General features: G+C 41.1%; 1 protein-coding gene across 4 annotated transcripts in view; it reads left to right on the top strand.

Moving 5' to 3' along the window:
* The window catches only part of ZNF831 (zinc finger protein 831), a 100157-nt gene that overhangs the window by 63621 nt on the left and 17811 nt on the right, over positions 1–18725 (top strand). For all 4 annotated transcript variants that reach the window (XM_061631124.1, XM_061631120.1, XM_061631121.1 and 1 more), the window contains one exon: positions 11401–15552. In XM_061631124.1, coding sequence (XP_061487108.1) covers positions 11437–15552 — 4116 coding nt within the window. In that variant the 5' untranslated portion in view covers positions 11401–11436. The remainder of the gene's footprint in view (positions 1–11400; positions 15553–18725) is intronic.

The following is an 18725-nucleotide window of genomic DNA, read 5'->3' as shown; positions in this document are numbered from 1 at the left end:
GATACCTGAATGATCCTCTTACCCCTTATACATCCAGTCTTACTGTGCTGTGCAGATGAGGGCCTCCTGCAGATACCATCTTATCAGGAGGTCTGTTCTGCAAAACAGAGGAAGTGGACCTTTAGTGTGGCGGCACCTACCCTTTGAAATTCTCTCCCCTTAAATATTCGGCAAGCACCATCTCTCTTATCTTTTTGGCAATTACTGAAGACCTTCCTCTTTCAACAAACCTTTTAAGACACCTTATCTGCATCCATGTTGGAATATTTAAGACTTTTTAAAGCTTTTTAAGAATAGGTTTTTAAAGATGTTTTGTTTTAATATATTTTAAAGTCTGTTTTTATGATATTTTAGATTGTTTTAGTGTTTTTGTTTGTTGCCCTGGGCTCCTACTGGGAAATAACAATAATTTAACCTGTTGGCATATTCTAGTTGTAAGTTGTGTCTTGTTTATAGGGGATAGTGGGGAAATGCATGATTCTGTGGTAACAAATATTTGTATCGTACTTTCTGAAGTGCTTTAAGTGTTTTACTCGTACTCTCTCAGAAATCTTTTTACAAACCCTGTGTGGTAGTCAGTCATATTATCCTCATATTGCGTGTACGTGTGCTTAGAGATCGGGGCTTGCTTAAGGCCATCACATGAGTGCATTTACTTCTCTGCCAATACAGTCGAGGTGGTTTACAAGCTAAAATAATGCTGAAGAAAAGAGGCACTGAGAGGAAAGAGGATGATAAGCAAATGCAGATACCATCACTTACATTATACAGCCACATTCTGCAATGTTAAATTGAAAATACCCCCCGTCATTCTGGTGCTTCCCATAAAGTCATTTCAAAACAAAATTTTACAAAACTTATAGTCCTGAACTCAGAAAAGCTTGCTTAACAACCCTCTTAAGTTTTTATGTTGATACACAAAACAGTAAGAGAGAATTGAGAGTTCAAAGTGTAAAACCAGAGGAAAAAATCCAGACCTCTGTTGGACTTTTTTCTGTCAGTGGTCTCATAATATGTTGAAATTAATTAAAAATCAGTCATGTTTAAAGAGTACCTGTAATCCTATTACTGACCTTGCCCTACACTCTGACCTTCATCTTCTGCAGTTTAAAAATTTAGAAAAATGCAAGGCTGATTTTTAATTAATTTAAGAAATGTAACATTGAAATCTATTATAATTTCGGGCATGCTCAGTAAGAACCAGTTGTCAGTATTCTAAAGGCCAGATGCACAGCTGCTTGGCTTGGCTAATCAGGGGGCCAAACCCATTCTATTTCACTTTGGATAGTCATGGCTTCCCCCAAAGAATCCTGGGAAGTATAGTGGCCAGAGTGGTTTAACAGTCAGCCCCTCTTCTGGGGACTGTAGCTCTGTGAGGGGAATTGGGTGTCTCCTAGCAACTCTCAGCACTCTTCACAAACTACACTTCCCAGGATGCTTTGGGGGAAGCCATGACGATCTAAAGTAAAATAAAGGTCTGGTGTGCATGTAGCCAGTGTCAGCTTTGGTTTAAATTTGGGTGGGAGACTATATGTGTCTGCTGTAGAATAAAAAGGTAGCAGAAACCCTGAAAAACAGTGATACTGTTCACAGTGTTTTCCTTCTGGAAAGGAAAGGGGCTTTCCCTTTGCCCAATGCCCGCCCACCCAATCTCCTCCCCTGTCTCTCTCCTCTACCTTCCCCCCTACCCTTCTTACCCTTCTCCAAATTTGTAGGGCGGGACAGTATCTGAGAGAGGAGGTCAGGTCTCCTCCCCTTGTGCATTCGCTATGGCTGCCCAATTTCCCTGTTTTTTAAAGTTTGATAGAAATATCTGTTGGCTATAGGTACGTTCTTAAACAACAAGGGGTTTTTTTGCCTGTTAGTGACTAATAATATAATCAGGGCAGCAAACAGTTCTGAGTGAGGAAAGCTAAAAGGCAGGTGATACTAGTTAGGGTGATGGAAGGGGTCTTTTTGTCTTGCATCTCATGAAGCGGTCAGGAGGAATGGCTGCTGACAGATACAGTTCTAGGAAAACTTCCAGAAGGACCATCATATTCAGGGCCAAACCACACATGCCTTTAAGTTGTCTTACCCTTATATACCCAGTCAGTCACTGCACCCTGCAGGTGAGGGCCTCCTGTAGATATCATTTTATCAGAAGGTCCATTCCATACAACATAGGAAGCCGACCTTTAGTGTAGTGGCACTGACCCTTTGGAATTCTCTCTTGTTAAATATTAGGCAGGCACTATCTCTGTTATCTTTTCAGTGCCTACTGAAGACCTTCCTCTTTCAACAAGCCTTCAGGTAGAGACCTTATCCCAGTCTGCATCTGTGTTGGAATTGCTTTTTAATATGCTTTGAACCCTTTTTTTAAAAAAAAGATATTTTTAAAGATGTTTCATATTAATATTTTTAAAAGTCTGTTTGTATTATGTTTTTGAGTGTTTTTGTTTGCCTCCCTGGGCTCCTGCTGGGAGGAAGGACAGGATACATATATATCTGGCAAGTCCAATTAGCATTGGCACCACAGCCCCTGGGGAAGGGAGATTACTATTTGGCATGGGATGAAAGTGCCTCTGGAAGTTTTCTCTCCTATGTCATATAGTAGCTTCTGAAGGGGAGGGGTTTTTATTGGGATTATGGCCCTGAGAATTACTGGCCCCTCCCTGATGATCTTAGTTCCCAGTCCTGACTGGGTTTGCTAGCAGCTGCTATGTATATATTTAAAAAGATACATGCAACACCTAGCTATGTGTTTCAGATTACTTGTAGTTTGGCCTTTACTCTGTTGCAGCAAAATCAACAAAGAATGTACAGGTGAATGTAGAGGGTGAGTGCTCTATGCATGCATGTTCTTATGAATATACACATATGTATGTGGTTTGTATGTGTGGATTGTATGTGCTTGAATGGCTTCATGGAGATAGGCTGCCTGAGCGAGGGTTATTCCCCACCTACATGCCTTGTGGTAGTGGTCACAAGCAGGACCTTTCTAAGAATGCACCCAGTGGAGAGATGAGCACAGGAAGCTGATGCTCAGTGGGCATTCCCTGCTCCTGTACATCATGCCTTTTTGCAGCAGTGGTGTGTACAAGTATAAGGAAATGTGTGTGGAAATAATCTTAGGGGTCCCTTCCCAAAAAGCACCTTGGGGAAGGCTGAGTCAGTGACTTGCAGGTGTTTACTGACTTTCCTTCTAAAATAAACCCCAACTGTGGCTTGCCTCTTCTTTTCCCTTTCTGGAAGAGGGGCTGCTTTTGAAGATTGACTAGAAAAAATCAACTTCTGTCTTCCCCCACCCCATTCTTGTTTTTGGGGACACATATTTGAACCATTGGGTGCTCCTAAGTGAATGGGTTCAACTTCTTCCTTTTTCTTAACCACCTTCATCCCCTGCTTCCCAATGGCAGGATTGTCTCTGCTGTGGCTCACACCGTTTCTTGGCTCTTGACTTAAAATATTTTCCATGCAAATAATTATCCAAGGCATGGATTTGACATGGTGCCAGTCACAGATCTTTATGAATCCTTATGATTTTAACAAGGTATCTCATTAAACCAACATTAAATTACAAATCATATCTGTGTTCACAGATTTCATGGTGGTTTGAGGGGGATCCCATGTCAAAATCAAAGATCTATAAGAATCCATGCCTTGTGTTCAAGTTTTTGCTGTGCTCCCATGAGAGCTATTTTGTGACAGGTGCCCACAGCTCCCTTAGAATTCCATAAAGGCTGGTGACCCCTTTCTGAAAGAACAGATTTTACAATAGCATAAGATTTCATAGACTCGAGTCTTCTCCATCATACGCATAAACAATTTTCCTCGGTTGGCTGGTGTGTATATACGGGACATGGAGAGAAAAAAATGTGGCCAAGTGATAATGAAATGAAAAAAGTATAGTTTGTGACAACTGTGTGTAAACCTTAGCCTCAAGATAAGCATCTCCCATTGGAGCAGCTATACCGTGATCCTAATTTGAAAAAGGAATTTATTGGCTTGCAGCTAATTCTCTGAAGCATTTTAGTGGTTCTCTCAGCCCATACTACTGCTGCTTTGTTTTATTGTTTTTATTATTATCAGTTGTAGTAATAGCAGTAGTGCTATTACTACAACTGATAATAATAAAACAATAATTTACATTGCTATTCTCACCTTCTTCCAAAGAGCTCTGAGTGCCAGGCAATGTTCTCTCCCCCTGAGAGTGGATTTGAACTTCGGTCTCTCTGTGTTAATCCAGCATTCTAACCTCAGTGGTTCTGTACTAATTTTGTACAGCATAGTTTAATACAAAGCTAATTGATGAATGCCATATGAAATGAAGCTTCTCTCATCCCTCTAATTCCATGCTCAACAAGTTTTTCCTTCTCTGTGCCTGTTAAAGACACTAGCATCTTCTCTTTTAATCTGACATTCCTAATTGCAATTAATTTTAAGCTAAAAAACTAGTTTGTTACCAACATGTAAGGATACACAGCAATCAGTATGTAATGTAATGTAATGTAATGTAATGTTTATTCAGGAAATGCCAATCCAGAATCCACAGGGCATTAATCGCATTTGCAGTACTGACGATGCATGAAGAGCTGTGTAGGATATCCTTATAGCCCTCTTTGAATAATAAATACTAATTTTGTACTCAGTTACTGCAAGTGATCAGGATATTTCCATAACTATTTGCTGAACAGTTCTTATTTATTGTAGGGACTTAAGCTTCCATCAGAGGGATATTACATTTTGTTACAATTTGAACCTCACTATTGGGACTACTTATTTTATATTTTTATTAGGGGTTGCTTGTATATTATATATAAACAAAAGGGATTGTGCTGTAATTATGCCTTTAAGCAAGACATAGGCAGATATATTTTTAAATTTAGTTAATTTTAATGGGAGAGTTCTGGTCACCTCATCTCAAAAAGGATATTATAGAGTTGGAAAAGGTTCAGAAGAGGGCAACCAGAATGATAAGAACATAAGAAGAGCCTGCTGGATCAGGCCAGTGGCCCATCTAGTCCAGCATCCTGTTCTCACAGTGGCCAACCAGATGCCTGGGGGAAGCCCGCAAGTAGGACCTGAGTGCAAGAACACTCTCCCCTCCTGAGGCTTCCGGCAACTGGTTTTCAGAAGCATGCTGCCTCTGACTAGGGTGGCAGAGCACAGCCATCACGGCTAGTAGCCATTGATAGCCCTGTCCTCCATGAATTTGTCTAATCTTCTTTTAAAGCCGTCCAAGCTGGTGGCCATTACTGCATCTTGTGGGAGCAAATTCCATAGTTTAACTATGCGCTGAGTAAAGAAGTACTTCCTTTTGTCTGTCCTGAATCTTCCAACATTCAGCTTCTTTGAATGTCCACGAGTTCTAGTATTATGAGAGGGAGAAGAACTTTTCTCTATCCACTTTCTCAATGCCATGCATAATTTTATACACTTCTATCATGTCTCCTCTGACCTGCCTTTTCTCTAAACTAAAAAGCCCCAAATGCTGCAACCTTTCCTCGTAAGGGAGTCGCTCCATCCCCTTGATCATTCTGGTTGCCCTCTTCTGAACCTTTTCCAACTCTATAATATCCTTTTTGAGATGAGGCGACCAGAACTGTACACAGTATTCCAAATGCGGCTGCACCATAGATTTATACAACGGCATTATGATATTGGCTGTTTTATTTTCAACACCTTTCCTAATTATCGCTAGCATGGAATTTGCCTTTTTCACAGCTGCCACACACTGGGTCGACATTTTCATCGTGCTGTCCACTACAACCCCGAGGTCTCTCTCCTGGTCGGTCACCGCCAGTTCAGACCCCATGAGCGTATATGTGAAATTCAGATTTTTTGCTCCAATATGCATAATTTTACACTTGTTTATATTGAATTGCATTTGCCATTTTTCTGCCCATTCACTCAGTTTGGAGAGGTCTTTTTGGAGCTCTTCGCAATCCTTTTTTGTTTTAACAACCCTGAACAATTTAGTGTCATCAGCAAACTTGGCCACTTCACTGCTCACTCCTAATTCTAGGTCATTAATGAACAAGTTGAAAAGTACAGGTCCCAATACCGATCCTTGAGGGACTCCACTTTCTACAGCCCTCCATTGGGAGAACTGTCCGTTTATTCCTACTCTCTGCTTTCTGTTTCTTAACCAATTCCTTATCCACAAGAGGACCTCTCCTCTTATTCCATGACTGCTAAGCTTCCTCAGAAGCCTTTGGTGAGGTACCTTGTCAAACGCTTTTTGAAAGTCTAAGTACACTATGTCCACTGGATCACCTCTATCTATATGCTTGTTGACACTCTCAAAGAATTATAATAGGTTACTGAGACAGGACTTTCCCTTGCAGAAGCCATGCTGGCTCTGCTTCAGCAAGGCTTGTTCTTCTATGTGCTTAGTTAATCTAGCTTTAATAATACTTTCTACCAGTTTTCCAGGGACAGAAGTTAAGCTAACTGGCCTGTAATTTCCTGGATCCCCTCTGGATCCCTTTTTGAAGATTGGTGTTACATTTGCCACTTTCCAGTCCTCAGGCACGGAGGAGGACCCAAGGGACAAGTTACATATTTTAGTTAGCAGATCAGCAATTTCACCTTTGAGTTCTTTGAGAACTCTCGGGTGGATGCCATCCGGGCCCGGTGATTTGTCAGTTTTTATATTGTCCATTAAGCTTAGAACTTCCTCTCTCGTTACCACTATTTGTCTCAGTTCCTCAGAATCCCTTCCTGCAAATGTTAGTTCAGGTTCAGGGATCTGCCCTATATCTTCCACTGTGAAGACAGATGCAAAGAATTCATTTAGCTTCTCTGCAATCTCCTTATCGTTCTTTAGGACACCTTTGACTCCCTTCTCATCCAAGGGTCCAATTGTCTCCCTAGATGGTCTCCTGCTTTGAATGTATTTATAGAATTTTTTGTTGTTGGTTTTTATGTTCTTAGCAATGTGCTCCTCAAATTCTTTTTTAGCATCCCTTATTGTCTTCTTGCATTTCTTTTGCCAGAGTTTGTGTTCTTTTTTATTTTCTTCATTTGGACAAGACTTCCATTTTTTGAAGGAAGACTTTTTGCCTCTAAGAGCTTCCTTGACTTTGCTCGTTAACCATGCTGGCATCTTCTTGGCCCTGGCGGTACCTTTTCTGATCTGCGGTATGCACTCCAGTTGAGCTTCTGATATAGTGTTTTTAAACAACTTCCAAGCATTTTTGAGTGATGTGACCCTCTGGACTTTGTTTTTCAGCTTTCTTTTTACCAATCCCCTCATTTTTGTGAAGTTTCCTCTTTTGAAGTCAAATGTGACCGTGTTGGATTTTCTTGGCAATTGGCCAGTTACATGTATGTTTAATTTAATAGCACTGTGGTCACTGCTCCCAATCGGTTCAACAACACTTACATCTCGCACCAGGTCCCGGTCCCTACTGAGGATTAAGTCCAGGGTTGCCGTCCCTCTGGTCGGTTCCATGACCAACTGGTCTAGGGAATAGTCATTTAGAATATCTAGAAACTTTGCTTCTTTGTCATGACTGGAACACATATGCGGCCAGTCTATGTCCGGGTAGTTGAAGTCACCCATTACTACCACCTTTCCTAGTTTGGATGCTTCCTCAATTTCATATCTCATCTCAAGGTCTCCCTGAGCATTTTGATCAGGGGGACGATAGATCGTTCCCAGTATTAAGTCCCTCCTGGGGCATGGTATCACCACCCACAACGATTCTGTGGAGGAGTCTGCCTCTTTTGGGGTTTCGAGCTTGCTGGATTCAATGCCTTCTTTCACGTATAGAGCGACTCCGCCACCAACACGTCCTTCCCTGTCCTTCCGATATAGTTTATATCCAGGGATAACCGTATCCCACTTGTTTTCTCCATTCCACCAGGTCTCCGTTATGCTCACTATATCAATGCTCTCCTCTAAGACCAAGCACTCCAGTTCTCCCATCTTGGTTCGCAGGCTCCTAGCATTAGCGTACAGGCACTTGTAAGCAGTGTCTCTCTTCAAGTGTCTTTGGCACTTGTGGTTAGGCCTGTGGTAATTTTGCTCTTCTGAATTTATATCCTGTGCCCCTGCTCTCACAATGCCTACTTCTAGGCCTACCCCTTTTAAAATTTCATCATTTCTTTGGTTTTTATCCCAGGGGGGAGGTTTATTCCAAACCGGACCTTTCTCAGCTCCTGTCGGGTTTCCCCCCTCAGTCAGTTTAAAAGCTGCTCTGCCACCTTTTTAATTTTAAGTGCCAGCAGTCTGGGGATCAAGGGGATGGAGCGACTCCCTTACGAGGAAAGGTTGCAGCATTTGGGGCTTTTTAGTTTAGAGAAAAGGCGGGTCAGAGGAGACATGATAGAAGTGTATAAAATTATGCATGGCATTGAGAAAGTGGATAGAGAAAAGTTCTTCTCCCTCTCATAATACTAGAACTTGTGGACATTCAAAGAAGCTGAATGTTGGAAGATTCAGGACAGACAAAAGGAAGTACTTCTTTACTCAGCGCATAGTTAAACTATGGAATTTGCTCCCACAAGACACAGTAATGGCCACCAGCTTGGATGGCTTTAAAAGAAGATTAGACAAATTCATGGAGGACAGGGCTATCAATGGCTACTAGCCATGATGGCTGTGCTCTGCCACCCTAGTCAGAGGCAGCATGCTTCTGAAAACCAGTTGCCGGAAGCCTCAGGAGGGGAGAGTGTTCTTGCACTCGGGTCCTGCTTGCAGGCTTCCCCCGGGCACCTGGTTGGCCACTGTGAGAACAGGATGCTGGACTAGATGGGCCACTGGCCTGATCCAGCAGGCTCTTCTTATGTTCTTATGAGATGGACACAAGCTTTGTGCTGCAATCCTGTGTTATGTACGCATACCTCGGAGTAAGTCCCTTTGAACTCAGTGGGGCTTACTTTTGAGTAGACATATATAGAATTATGTTATACATCTTTTCCATTTCAAACAGAAGTGTTTTAACTTAGTACTAGTGCAACAGGATTTCCCTCTCTCCTCTCCTTGCAAGTGCCCCGCACCATCCCAAGACAGCTCTGGGGGTGTGCAGAGAAAGAAAAGGTGGAATCATTCTGTCAGAACTAGGGATGTAAAATTTCTGTAAATTTTGAAGCCATGGGGGGAAAAACAGTTTTTTTCTGGGGTTTTCTCAGAAAAAAATGGAAAGTTTTGGAAAAATTAAAAAAATGCAATATTAGCACTTTCTACAAATTGAAAGTCACATTGTTACTTCAGGAACGTAAAATGTAATTATGTACAAGTTGGTTTGGCATAAAATCATCACATTTGGTATATTAAAAGTACATTTTATTCAAACAATTATTACAAATTGAATTTACTTTTTAAAATTTTTACTTTTTTTGGTAACAAATGGATCTACAAGCTCCTGAACTGTAAGGAACCCCTGAACTGTAAGGAACCTCTTTCATTTTGCCAGTTTGTGAGGAGCAGGCAAAAAGCAATTAAAACCCCCCAGAAGAAACCATCAACATTAATAACAAAGAAAATTATTTATGTCTCCGCTAGTGTCAAGCAGACATAAAGCATCCATTTCCATAAAAAGAACTGAGAAAAATGGGGGGGGGCAAGATTCAATGAAACATTTTATTCATGCTAAAATAAAACATTCCATGATCTATTTTTTCTTCATTTTTTTCAATTTTTCCAGTTTTTCAGAAAAAACAAAAAAGACTTCGGGGGGAAAAGGGGAAAAAAACAGTCTTTTTCCAAATTTTTCTCATTTTTTTCTGGGCCTTCAGATCTCTAGTCAGAACAAGGATTTTTCCTTGCACAATGGAACTATCTACTGAGGACTATGTTGAATACAACTCTTTGTATTGCATGTCAAGTTTATAGTTGCTCTAGTTATTATTGCTCTTACTGTTTTGCATTTGTACCTTTTAAATGTCCAGTATAATTGGACAATTCATCTTGTCACTTTTTGTTTTCAATTTACTTCAAGGGCCACATTGAGCCTCAGTCTGTGAAAACATGAAACTTTCTACTTTATTAGTGATTATTATAAAAACCAAGCCCTTATATATCTGTGATTCCAATTTCCTGATAATTTTGGCCTGTCTTCATCCAGCTGGAGTTCAAAGTAGCAGGTGCTGATTAGATTGTAATTTATCCCACAATTTGGTTTGTCTCCCATGGGATCTGGACATTTGGTTTTCTTTTTAGGGACGTTACGACCAGTGTTTTCGAGAGCTGTGATAGCAAAACTAAGCATTAAGCTAAGTACTCAACTTCCCTTAAAAATGGCTATATCTTGTCATAAGAAGGGTCCTGTTGGATCAAGCCCATCTAGTTCAGTGTTCTGTTTACCACAGCAGCCAACGAGATGTCTTTTGGAAGCTCAGAAGCTAGTTCCCACCTCCCTAATGCATAGTACATGTATGCTCTGCATTTTTCTATCCCTGTTTTGCACTATTAGTTGCTGCTAGCAGGGGTCAGGGAGTCACAAAATGTTGTTACATTAGAATGCAGGTAAGGTCTACTAAAGAGAGCCAGTGTGGTGTAGTGGTTAAGGTGTTGGACTACAACCTGGTTTGAATTCCCACACAACCATGAAGCTCACTGGATGTCACTGCCCCTCAGAGGAAGGCAATGGTAAACCCCCTCTGAATACCGCTTACCATGAAAACCCTATTCATAGGGTCGCCATAAGTCGGGTTTGACTTGAAGGCAGTCAATTTCCATTTTCATACCACTTTAAACAGCCATGGCTTCCCCGACATGCTAACTTGTCAATCATTGGTTGCTGAATGGGTGGCTAAATTCACACGGTAATAATGTTTAGATGTCTCTGTCTGGAACTAGTGTTCTGTTTTTATGATAGAAATAATTGGAATCCAAGTGCCCAAGTTCCTGTTTTTCAGTTAAAATGCTTTTTCCAAGAGAATGTAGCCGGGCTTTCATTATTCATTTATATATGTGATTTCTACCTTGCTTTTCTTCCATGGCTAGGGGAACTCAGCATAATTAATAGCATAGAGATAATAGATAAAGAAATTTCATATATACATTTTATATTGTTTAAAAGGTAGTAGGACATTTTAATAAAATATCTTGAATTACAAACGTTCTCCTTGCTACTTTGTCAGCATAATGTGTGTGCTGTTTTGTGCCCTTTAAAAGTAATAGTGCCTTCATAATTTTAATTAACCAATTTGTAATACTTATTTAGGTTACCATGTATCCTTGTAGAGACCTTTGGTCACTACATTCCACACTCCTGAATGTGGGAAAGAAACAGGGAGTTGGATTCAGACTAAGTTAGCTGCACTTAGGTCCCACTGATATCAATGAAACTTTTATCCCAGCTAAGCTTTCACAGTGCTGTCAATGGGACCTAAGTGGAACTAACTTATTCTACATCCAGCCCAGTGTTGATTTCAAATGTAACTGCTTCTGTTTTATTTCTTCTACAGATAACTGAACATCAGTTGTTGGAGAACATAAAAAGAATGGAGGCACAGAGACTTCCTTGTCCTCCGGCCTCATTAAATGATCAATCAGTTCAGCTGTCTTGCCTTCAAGCCATACCAACAGCATCAAATCTCTCACTGAGTCCATTGATTCTCCAGCCAGAACAAGCACTCTCCCAGACTATATATCTGAAAGCCCTTACCATACCACTTTATCATCCTATCCAGTCAGAATGCCGTCAGCCAAGCAACAAGCTACCCACAGGCCGAACCACTATCAGCTTAGACAGCAGTAATATGCCTTTAATTGTAAGCCCAGTTTTACATTTGGAGGAGACAGATCAACTTCAGGCAGTCATTCAGAAACAACCTGGGACAATAAATATAATTAGTGGTTTATCAGTTTTGCCACAAAACTCTTCTCCGTGTGCACCCCTTGGAAGCCCAGGGAAATCCAAAAGTGCTGGGAAGTACCTCTGTAAACATTGTGGGCGTGATTGCCTAAAGCCAAGTGTTCTTGAGAAACATATGCGCTCACACACAGGTGAGAGGCCTTTTCCATGTATGACATGTGGCATTGCGTTTAAAACTCAAAGCAATCTGTATAAACATAGAAGAACCCAAACACATGTAAACAATGCCAGGCAGCCCTCGGAGACTGACAGCAGTAGCACATTAGAAGAGAATGAGAAGGTGACTGAGAGCATTGGATCCCCCCAGATAACAAAAGCCAATGATAGAAACTGTGACCTCCCAAGGACAGTGATTAAACAAGCCATTTCTGAGTCCATTGATGTAATAACGGACAACTCCTATCAGAATGTTCTTGAGAAGGAGACCACAAAAGATCCATCAACTCCACTCCAAAGAAGGAAGATCCAGGAGCAAAAGTCTCCAACAGTTAATAAGCATAGTCAGTTACAGAGGCAGCAAGCCACATATTCAGAGAAGCTGTGGGACAGTAGATCGCCAGACTACAAGCTGAAGAAATGTGAAAGCACTGACTCAGGATATCTGTCACGCTCTGATAGTGTGGAACAGCAGATGCTGTCCCCCAGCTCCCTGCACAGTCTTAGTGAACACAGCATAGAGTCAGAAAGTGATATAGCCACTAGCAATCTCAGGTGCACAGCAGGAAATAGCTCAAAAGTAGATTTGACTGAGAAATCACCAGGAGCAGTAACATTAGAGAAAAAGAAGTTGGAGGAACATATCTCAAAGCTAATCTCTCATAACAAAGCTGTGGTGGATGACACCCAATTGGACAATGTTAGACCCAGGAAAACTGTCCTGTCCAAGCAGGGCAGTATTGACTTGCCTATGCCTTATACATACAAAGACTCTTTCCATTTTGACATACGGCCTGTTGATATAAACAGAAAAAAGAATCTTTCTCTGTGCTCAGCCAAGTCTATATTCACACCTGTGGAAAAATCCAAGCCATTGCTGTTTCACTCTGTCCCCACTCAGTTCTCAACAACAATTGATTGTGTGCCTGTTACCAGAAGTAACTCTTTGCCTTTTGTTGAGAGTAGTAGGCGGATGCAGACCGAACTGGATAGTTCACAACTACCTTCTTTCACTAGAATGTCCCCAAATACAAGTTTTTCTGGTTTGTTGCGTAGCAACAACTTCGCTGCAAGTACAGCAGTTTTTCCTAACAGCCACCCCCGGGCACTGGTCAGGCAGGTGGCGGTAGATGACCTGCCTTTAAGTAACGTGGTTGAATCTTCATTATCTTCTGAAGAGATGAAAGGCACTAAAAAGCCTGGAGCCAGAGGGGAAGGAGCAAACACAAAGTATAAGAAACCTAGTCAAAGAAAATTTAAAATGTTCTCTCAAGAAAAATGGCAGGTGTATGGGGATGAGACATTCAAGAAAATCTACCAGAAAATGAAAAACAGTCAAACGGCCAAGAAACAAAAGGGAAACAAGGTAACAGATTTTTCAAGTTTCCATTTGGATGCCAAGGAAACAACTAGTCAGGAGGGAATTGCTCTGCCAAGAGATGGCAGACTCTCCACAGTTAGGAATCTAGTTTCATCCCCAGTACCCATTTCTGCAAAACTGAATTCTGAAGAGTCAGAAGGCTGTTCCGTTGGTAGTCCTATGTCGCAGTGTGTTTCCTCACAGGAGAGTTCAGGTAGCTTTGCAGAATTAATGGAAACATGTTCAGTCAGTGATTGTGAACACACTGTGATGACTAAAACACTCCTTGAACGCAGATGCAAAGAACTGTGTGTTTCAAAACAAGACTCAAGTGACAACAGTCAGGTCCAGCCGTTAAATACCACTTGTGAATTGAGGTTCCAACTACAGCAGCCTGCACTCCAAGAGACTGGTACCTCATTAAACACTGCTAGCCTGCATGATAACAGCTTGGAGCAGACAGATGCACAAGACTTTATTAAATGTGTGCCCCTGCTACATGAGGATATTTTGACTAACCAAGAAGAGGATGCCAGTGGGAAAGAAAGCTTAAAACTTGCAGAGGGGGGCTTACCATCACATCAGTGCAACAGCAGTGAGCCAGTGCAGGGACCTCAAAAGTTACCCTCAGAGAGAAAAAAGTTAAAAGTGGATAAACTGAAGAGCAAGGAAAATACAAACTTAAAAGTCAGTCTTGGTCTCAGTAGCTTAGCAGAGACAATTGTGAAACCACTAGATTGCTACAAACTTATTGATATGGTTGCTCCAGTATCAGTAAAGCACCCAGTTAAGGGAGAAAAACAGACAGTAATGGCAGGAAAAAATGCATCAGGTAGCAGCATGGAATGTGAGGAAGCAATCCAGCATCCCATAATGATTTCTGATAAAAGGGATGATATTGCTAATCTTACTGATTCTGCAGATGTATCAGCACGTTCATTTTCTGAACAACCTAGGGCTGGGATAAGAAAGGGATACATCTGTAATTCATATGCTTTACAAAAGCTGACAAAAAAATCATGTCCCATGATAGCAGGGACAGAAATGTCATGTCAGTGTGGAAACATGTCACCATTGCCCACACAACACCTAGTATGTGATCAAGTAGCTCCACATCTAGAGAAAAATGAATTTCTCCCAAAGTATATCCTAAAATATCCACAAGAAGGGAATAGTACAGGTGTGCCATTAATTCTTGCAGGGGAGTCAAATGAAATGACCTGTATTTCACTGCCATGCACTTCGACTGACTCCCCTTCCCCTGCCAATAACAATGGATCACTTGGAACCAATTCTGCAGATGTATTTCTGTGCCCTTTGCAATTGGAACTGAGTCATCCAACCAGGACAAAAGAGCTAAAATGGGATGTGCGTACGACATTGAAGTCTCTAGTAGTTTGTTCACCAGCTATCTTAGAAACAACCAGCATCACAGCCAGGATAGACAGAAGATGCTGTCTTCAGAGTGCCAAGCAAACGGAGAAGACGAAAGATACGAGGAAAGGAGCCAATAACAAAGACAATTTAGGTGATCAAAAGCCAGCACAGGAGGGGAGTGGACACACAATTGTTTGTACATCACACACACCAGGGAAGAAAATATGCTTTACATCTATGTATACAGGAGGGTTTTTTATATCTTCGGACATGACAGGGCAGAGTTCTGCCCTTCAGTTAATACACTCAGGGAACAGTTCAGTTATATCGGTGTCTTCATTGGTTGAAAGGGCAGTTTTGTGTGGAAGCACAGACAAGAAAATCAAGGAGTGGCAATCAGATGTTAACCCTTTCCCAGGATTTCAAGATCTGCCCACCTGCTCAGTGGATAATTCCAGATGCCTTTGTCAGTCCTCTGACATGCTTTATTGCCATGTGCTCTGTACTCAGCAAAAGGAAATCTGCTCTTTGTCCCAATTAAGTGTAGTTTCTCCTGCAGGAGGCTTGAAAATCCCAAACTTGGATATATCCTTCCCAACTCTAAATGCTGAGCCACAGTTGACTTGGTGTTGCTTATCTAGAAACCTTCCTCTTCCTATTGAGCAGAAGGAGAAGAAAGATTCTGCTTATTCTTCCCTGCATACCTGCAAAAATGAAAACATTGTTTCAAAATGTAGTCTCTCCTTTTGTAAAATGAAAAATACCAGGAAGGCTGCTAGCGAAGGCTTGGCAGCTGAGACCCCCAAAACACCAGCCTCCTGGTTTTCACAGAAGCAGCAGATGGGGAAGGTAATGTCATTACTCCCTTCCTCCCCAAATAGATGGATGTTACTTTTCACCTAGAATAAAATGGGAGAATGGTGGTTAAAGGGTATGTTTTTATCTCATCTTGTTAGTAGTGATACTAGTAGGTTCTGATAGATTCATACTCTGGATATTCAAGGGCCATATGGCTGTCTGTAGATTATTGGTAGGTACAAAGTTGAATCCTCAAAATGTGTGGTGATCACCTTCCTCTATACATGACCAAGTCACAATTATAATGTGTGATTGCTGTGGGTTGTATCCAAATAAGCCCTACTCAAAGTACACCTGTTGAAATGAATAGATGTGACTAATTTAGGTCAATTAATTTCAGCGGATCTACTGTGACTAGAATTTAGTTGGATAGAATCCCATGTTGCATTCTTTTTATTATTTTACATTTATATCCTGCCTTCATTCCATCAAACTCAGTGTGGCATAGATAGATAGGATGCCCAGTGGGTTTCCTATCCAGGTGCTAACTAGATCCAAGCCTGCTTACCTTTTGGTATGGTTGCTGCATCATCTGTCTTTTAAAGTATTTCATGAAATTGCTCCTCTGATATTTTTAGATTGAGTCAATTTGTGTGTAGCATCCAGAAATAACTTACACGTGGGAAATAGCCACTATACGCTGAACTTACACAATATGTTTCAGTGGGAGGAGATTCAGGTGAGTCCCAGTTCATAGAGTAATTTTAAGGTGGCATTTCAGTAGAATGGTGTGGGGACAGGGTGAGTCCTGCTCACCTACCATGCAGTTAGCTCCAAGTGCTGCTGTTTGTGTGTATAGCATCATCAGTGTGTATGGTACTTTAGAGAATGCAAGAGGACAGACAGAGGGGGAGCTTACAATTTAAAAGTAGACATAGGGGAAATGAGAGAAGTATGTGCACTTAATTCTGCTTTATTAGTTCTGCAATGCTCCCCTAATATTACTGCATCATTCCCAGCTGGATAGGCACTCTTGCACAAAGGTGACAACCCTCTCCCCCTTCCCAGAACGTTTGTGGTATATAAAGGATATCAGTAGGAAGTGCAGTAATATGCCTGCCCTGCAATGTTTACAGGTACAAAGAGTATTGAAAACAGAATTGTGAATCACCATGCTGATACCATCTTGACCAGAACTAAATATAAATGTGCACACAAAAAAAGGATATGAGGAGGGATCCATAATCCATTGCATGTAGAAAGGCCACCATAGGCTTCAATGGAGATCTGTTTTTCCCCTTCACTCTGGCACATTTACTAAAGCAGGACAACCAGGCATTCTGAGGAATGGTGTGTGCCACCCATAGCTCCATCCAGACCTTCTCATCTGCTTTGTCAAGCTACTCAAAGCACTGATGGGGTGGAGAAACAAGAGACTCCTCCCTGGAGAAAGAGTTTACTCCATATCCATTTGATTTTAATTAAATGTATCTACTCACAGGCTGAAACAAGAATTTTTAATTGGAGTTACCCATTGCAGAAGGATACTCAAGGTTGCTAAGTTTGTTGTAAATCATTAATGTGCATCTCTTGATGCAGGTAATATTTTTTCAACAAGCAAGTTATGCATCTGTTTACAGACATGAAGGGTCGGAGCATAAAATAGGCAGCACAAAGAACTATAGCATTATTCAGAAGGCATGTCCTTCACATTCAGTAAATACACAGGCTTTGTGACCACTAGCCTCCCAACCCCTCAGCTGAACCTGTGTGTTTAACTTGCAAATACAAGTCTGTGCACAGGTTCAACTAAATGTTTAGGGAGCGAGGGCTACAAGCACAACCCCCCAACATGAATATGTCTTCACATGCTCATTGAATATGAGTATTCTGAAAAGGATTCATGTCAGTCAGAAACATGGTACTATATTTTGAACTAGAATTAACAGCCTTAATTTCTGTACCTTTGCATTAGGGTTGGGAGCTTTATATCAGGCAAGTAGCGTGGGATCAGATTTCAGTAATCTGATTCCCAGGACCCAGGAGGACTCTGGGCTGCAGTAATAGCGTCTGGGCTTATACTACCTGCAGTTCCTTCTTCTAGCAGCCCTGGAGGTTCAGGAAGCTGGGAACCAGCACTGCCCTTGGGAAGAGGCATCTTTTGTGTCTGTATTTGAGCATATGTGGGCAAAATGTCAAGATATTCAAAAGCCGTGTAAGAAGTATTTATTTATTTATTATTTCAATTTATATACCGCCCTTAGCAGAATAGCTCTCAGGGCGGTGAACAAACAAGATAAAATACAATATATCATAGTAAAAAATCACAAAAACATGTACAAACAAACAACAGAAAGCACAACAAAAACGAAATAGAACACAAATTAAGAAGGATACATGTTAAAAGTAGAAAGATTAAGAAAATTAAAAGATTAAAATGCCTGGGAGCATAAAAAGGTCTTTTTCTGGCGCCGGAAAGATAGAAGTGTAGGCGCCAGGCGTACCTCTTCGGGGAGGCTGTTCCACAACTCGGGCCACCACAGAAAAGGCCCTAGATCTAGTAACCACCCTCCGGGCTTCCCAATGAGCTGGTACCCGGAGGAGGGCCTTAGATTCTGAACGAAGTGAACGGGTAGGTTCATAGCGAGAGAGGCGTTCCACAAGGTATTGAGGTCCCATGCCGTGTAAGGCTTTAAGTAAGTAGTCATGCACATCACTTGCATTTCCTCTGTGCTCACTCATTCAGGTTAGATCCAGTACTCGCACAACTACTCTACTGCAAGGACATCTTAGGCTGCGTACGCACCATACATTTAAAGCACATTATTTTCCCCAAAGAATCATAGGAACTGTTAGTTTGTTAAGAGTGTGGGGAATCGCTGCTGTGTGTAAACTACAGTTCCCAGGATACTTTGGGGGAAAATAATGTGCTTTAAATGACCTATTTTTCCCCATCTGGATAGAAAACAAGTAGTTGCCTTGCCTTCAGTGAACTCAATGAACACAGAGAGCTGTGTGAAGCTGTCTGAGACCAGACAATCAGGTTAAATTCAAATATTTTATATTTGAATTTTATACTGGATTGCTGTACAAGATGATTATTTTATCTCTCTTTAGCATAATTTTATTTATTTAAAAGATTAATATAGTAACCTCATCAAATCTTCCATGGATGTTTGCAAAAACAAGATAAAATACATAAATAAAATATAATAAATATGTTA

This window comes from Rhineura floridana, chromosome 6 (assembly GCF_030035675.1).
Source record: "Rhineura floridana isolate rRhiFlo1 chromosome 6, rRhiFlo1.hap2, whole genome shotgun sequence".
Classification (NCBI taxonomy): domain Eukaryota; kingdom Metazoa; phylum Chordata; class Lepidosauria; order Squamata; family Rhineuridae; genus Rhineura; species Rhineura floridana.
Note: the sequence above shows the minus strand (reverse complement) of the source record. Positions and strands in the feature narration are given on the sequence as shown.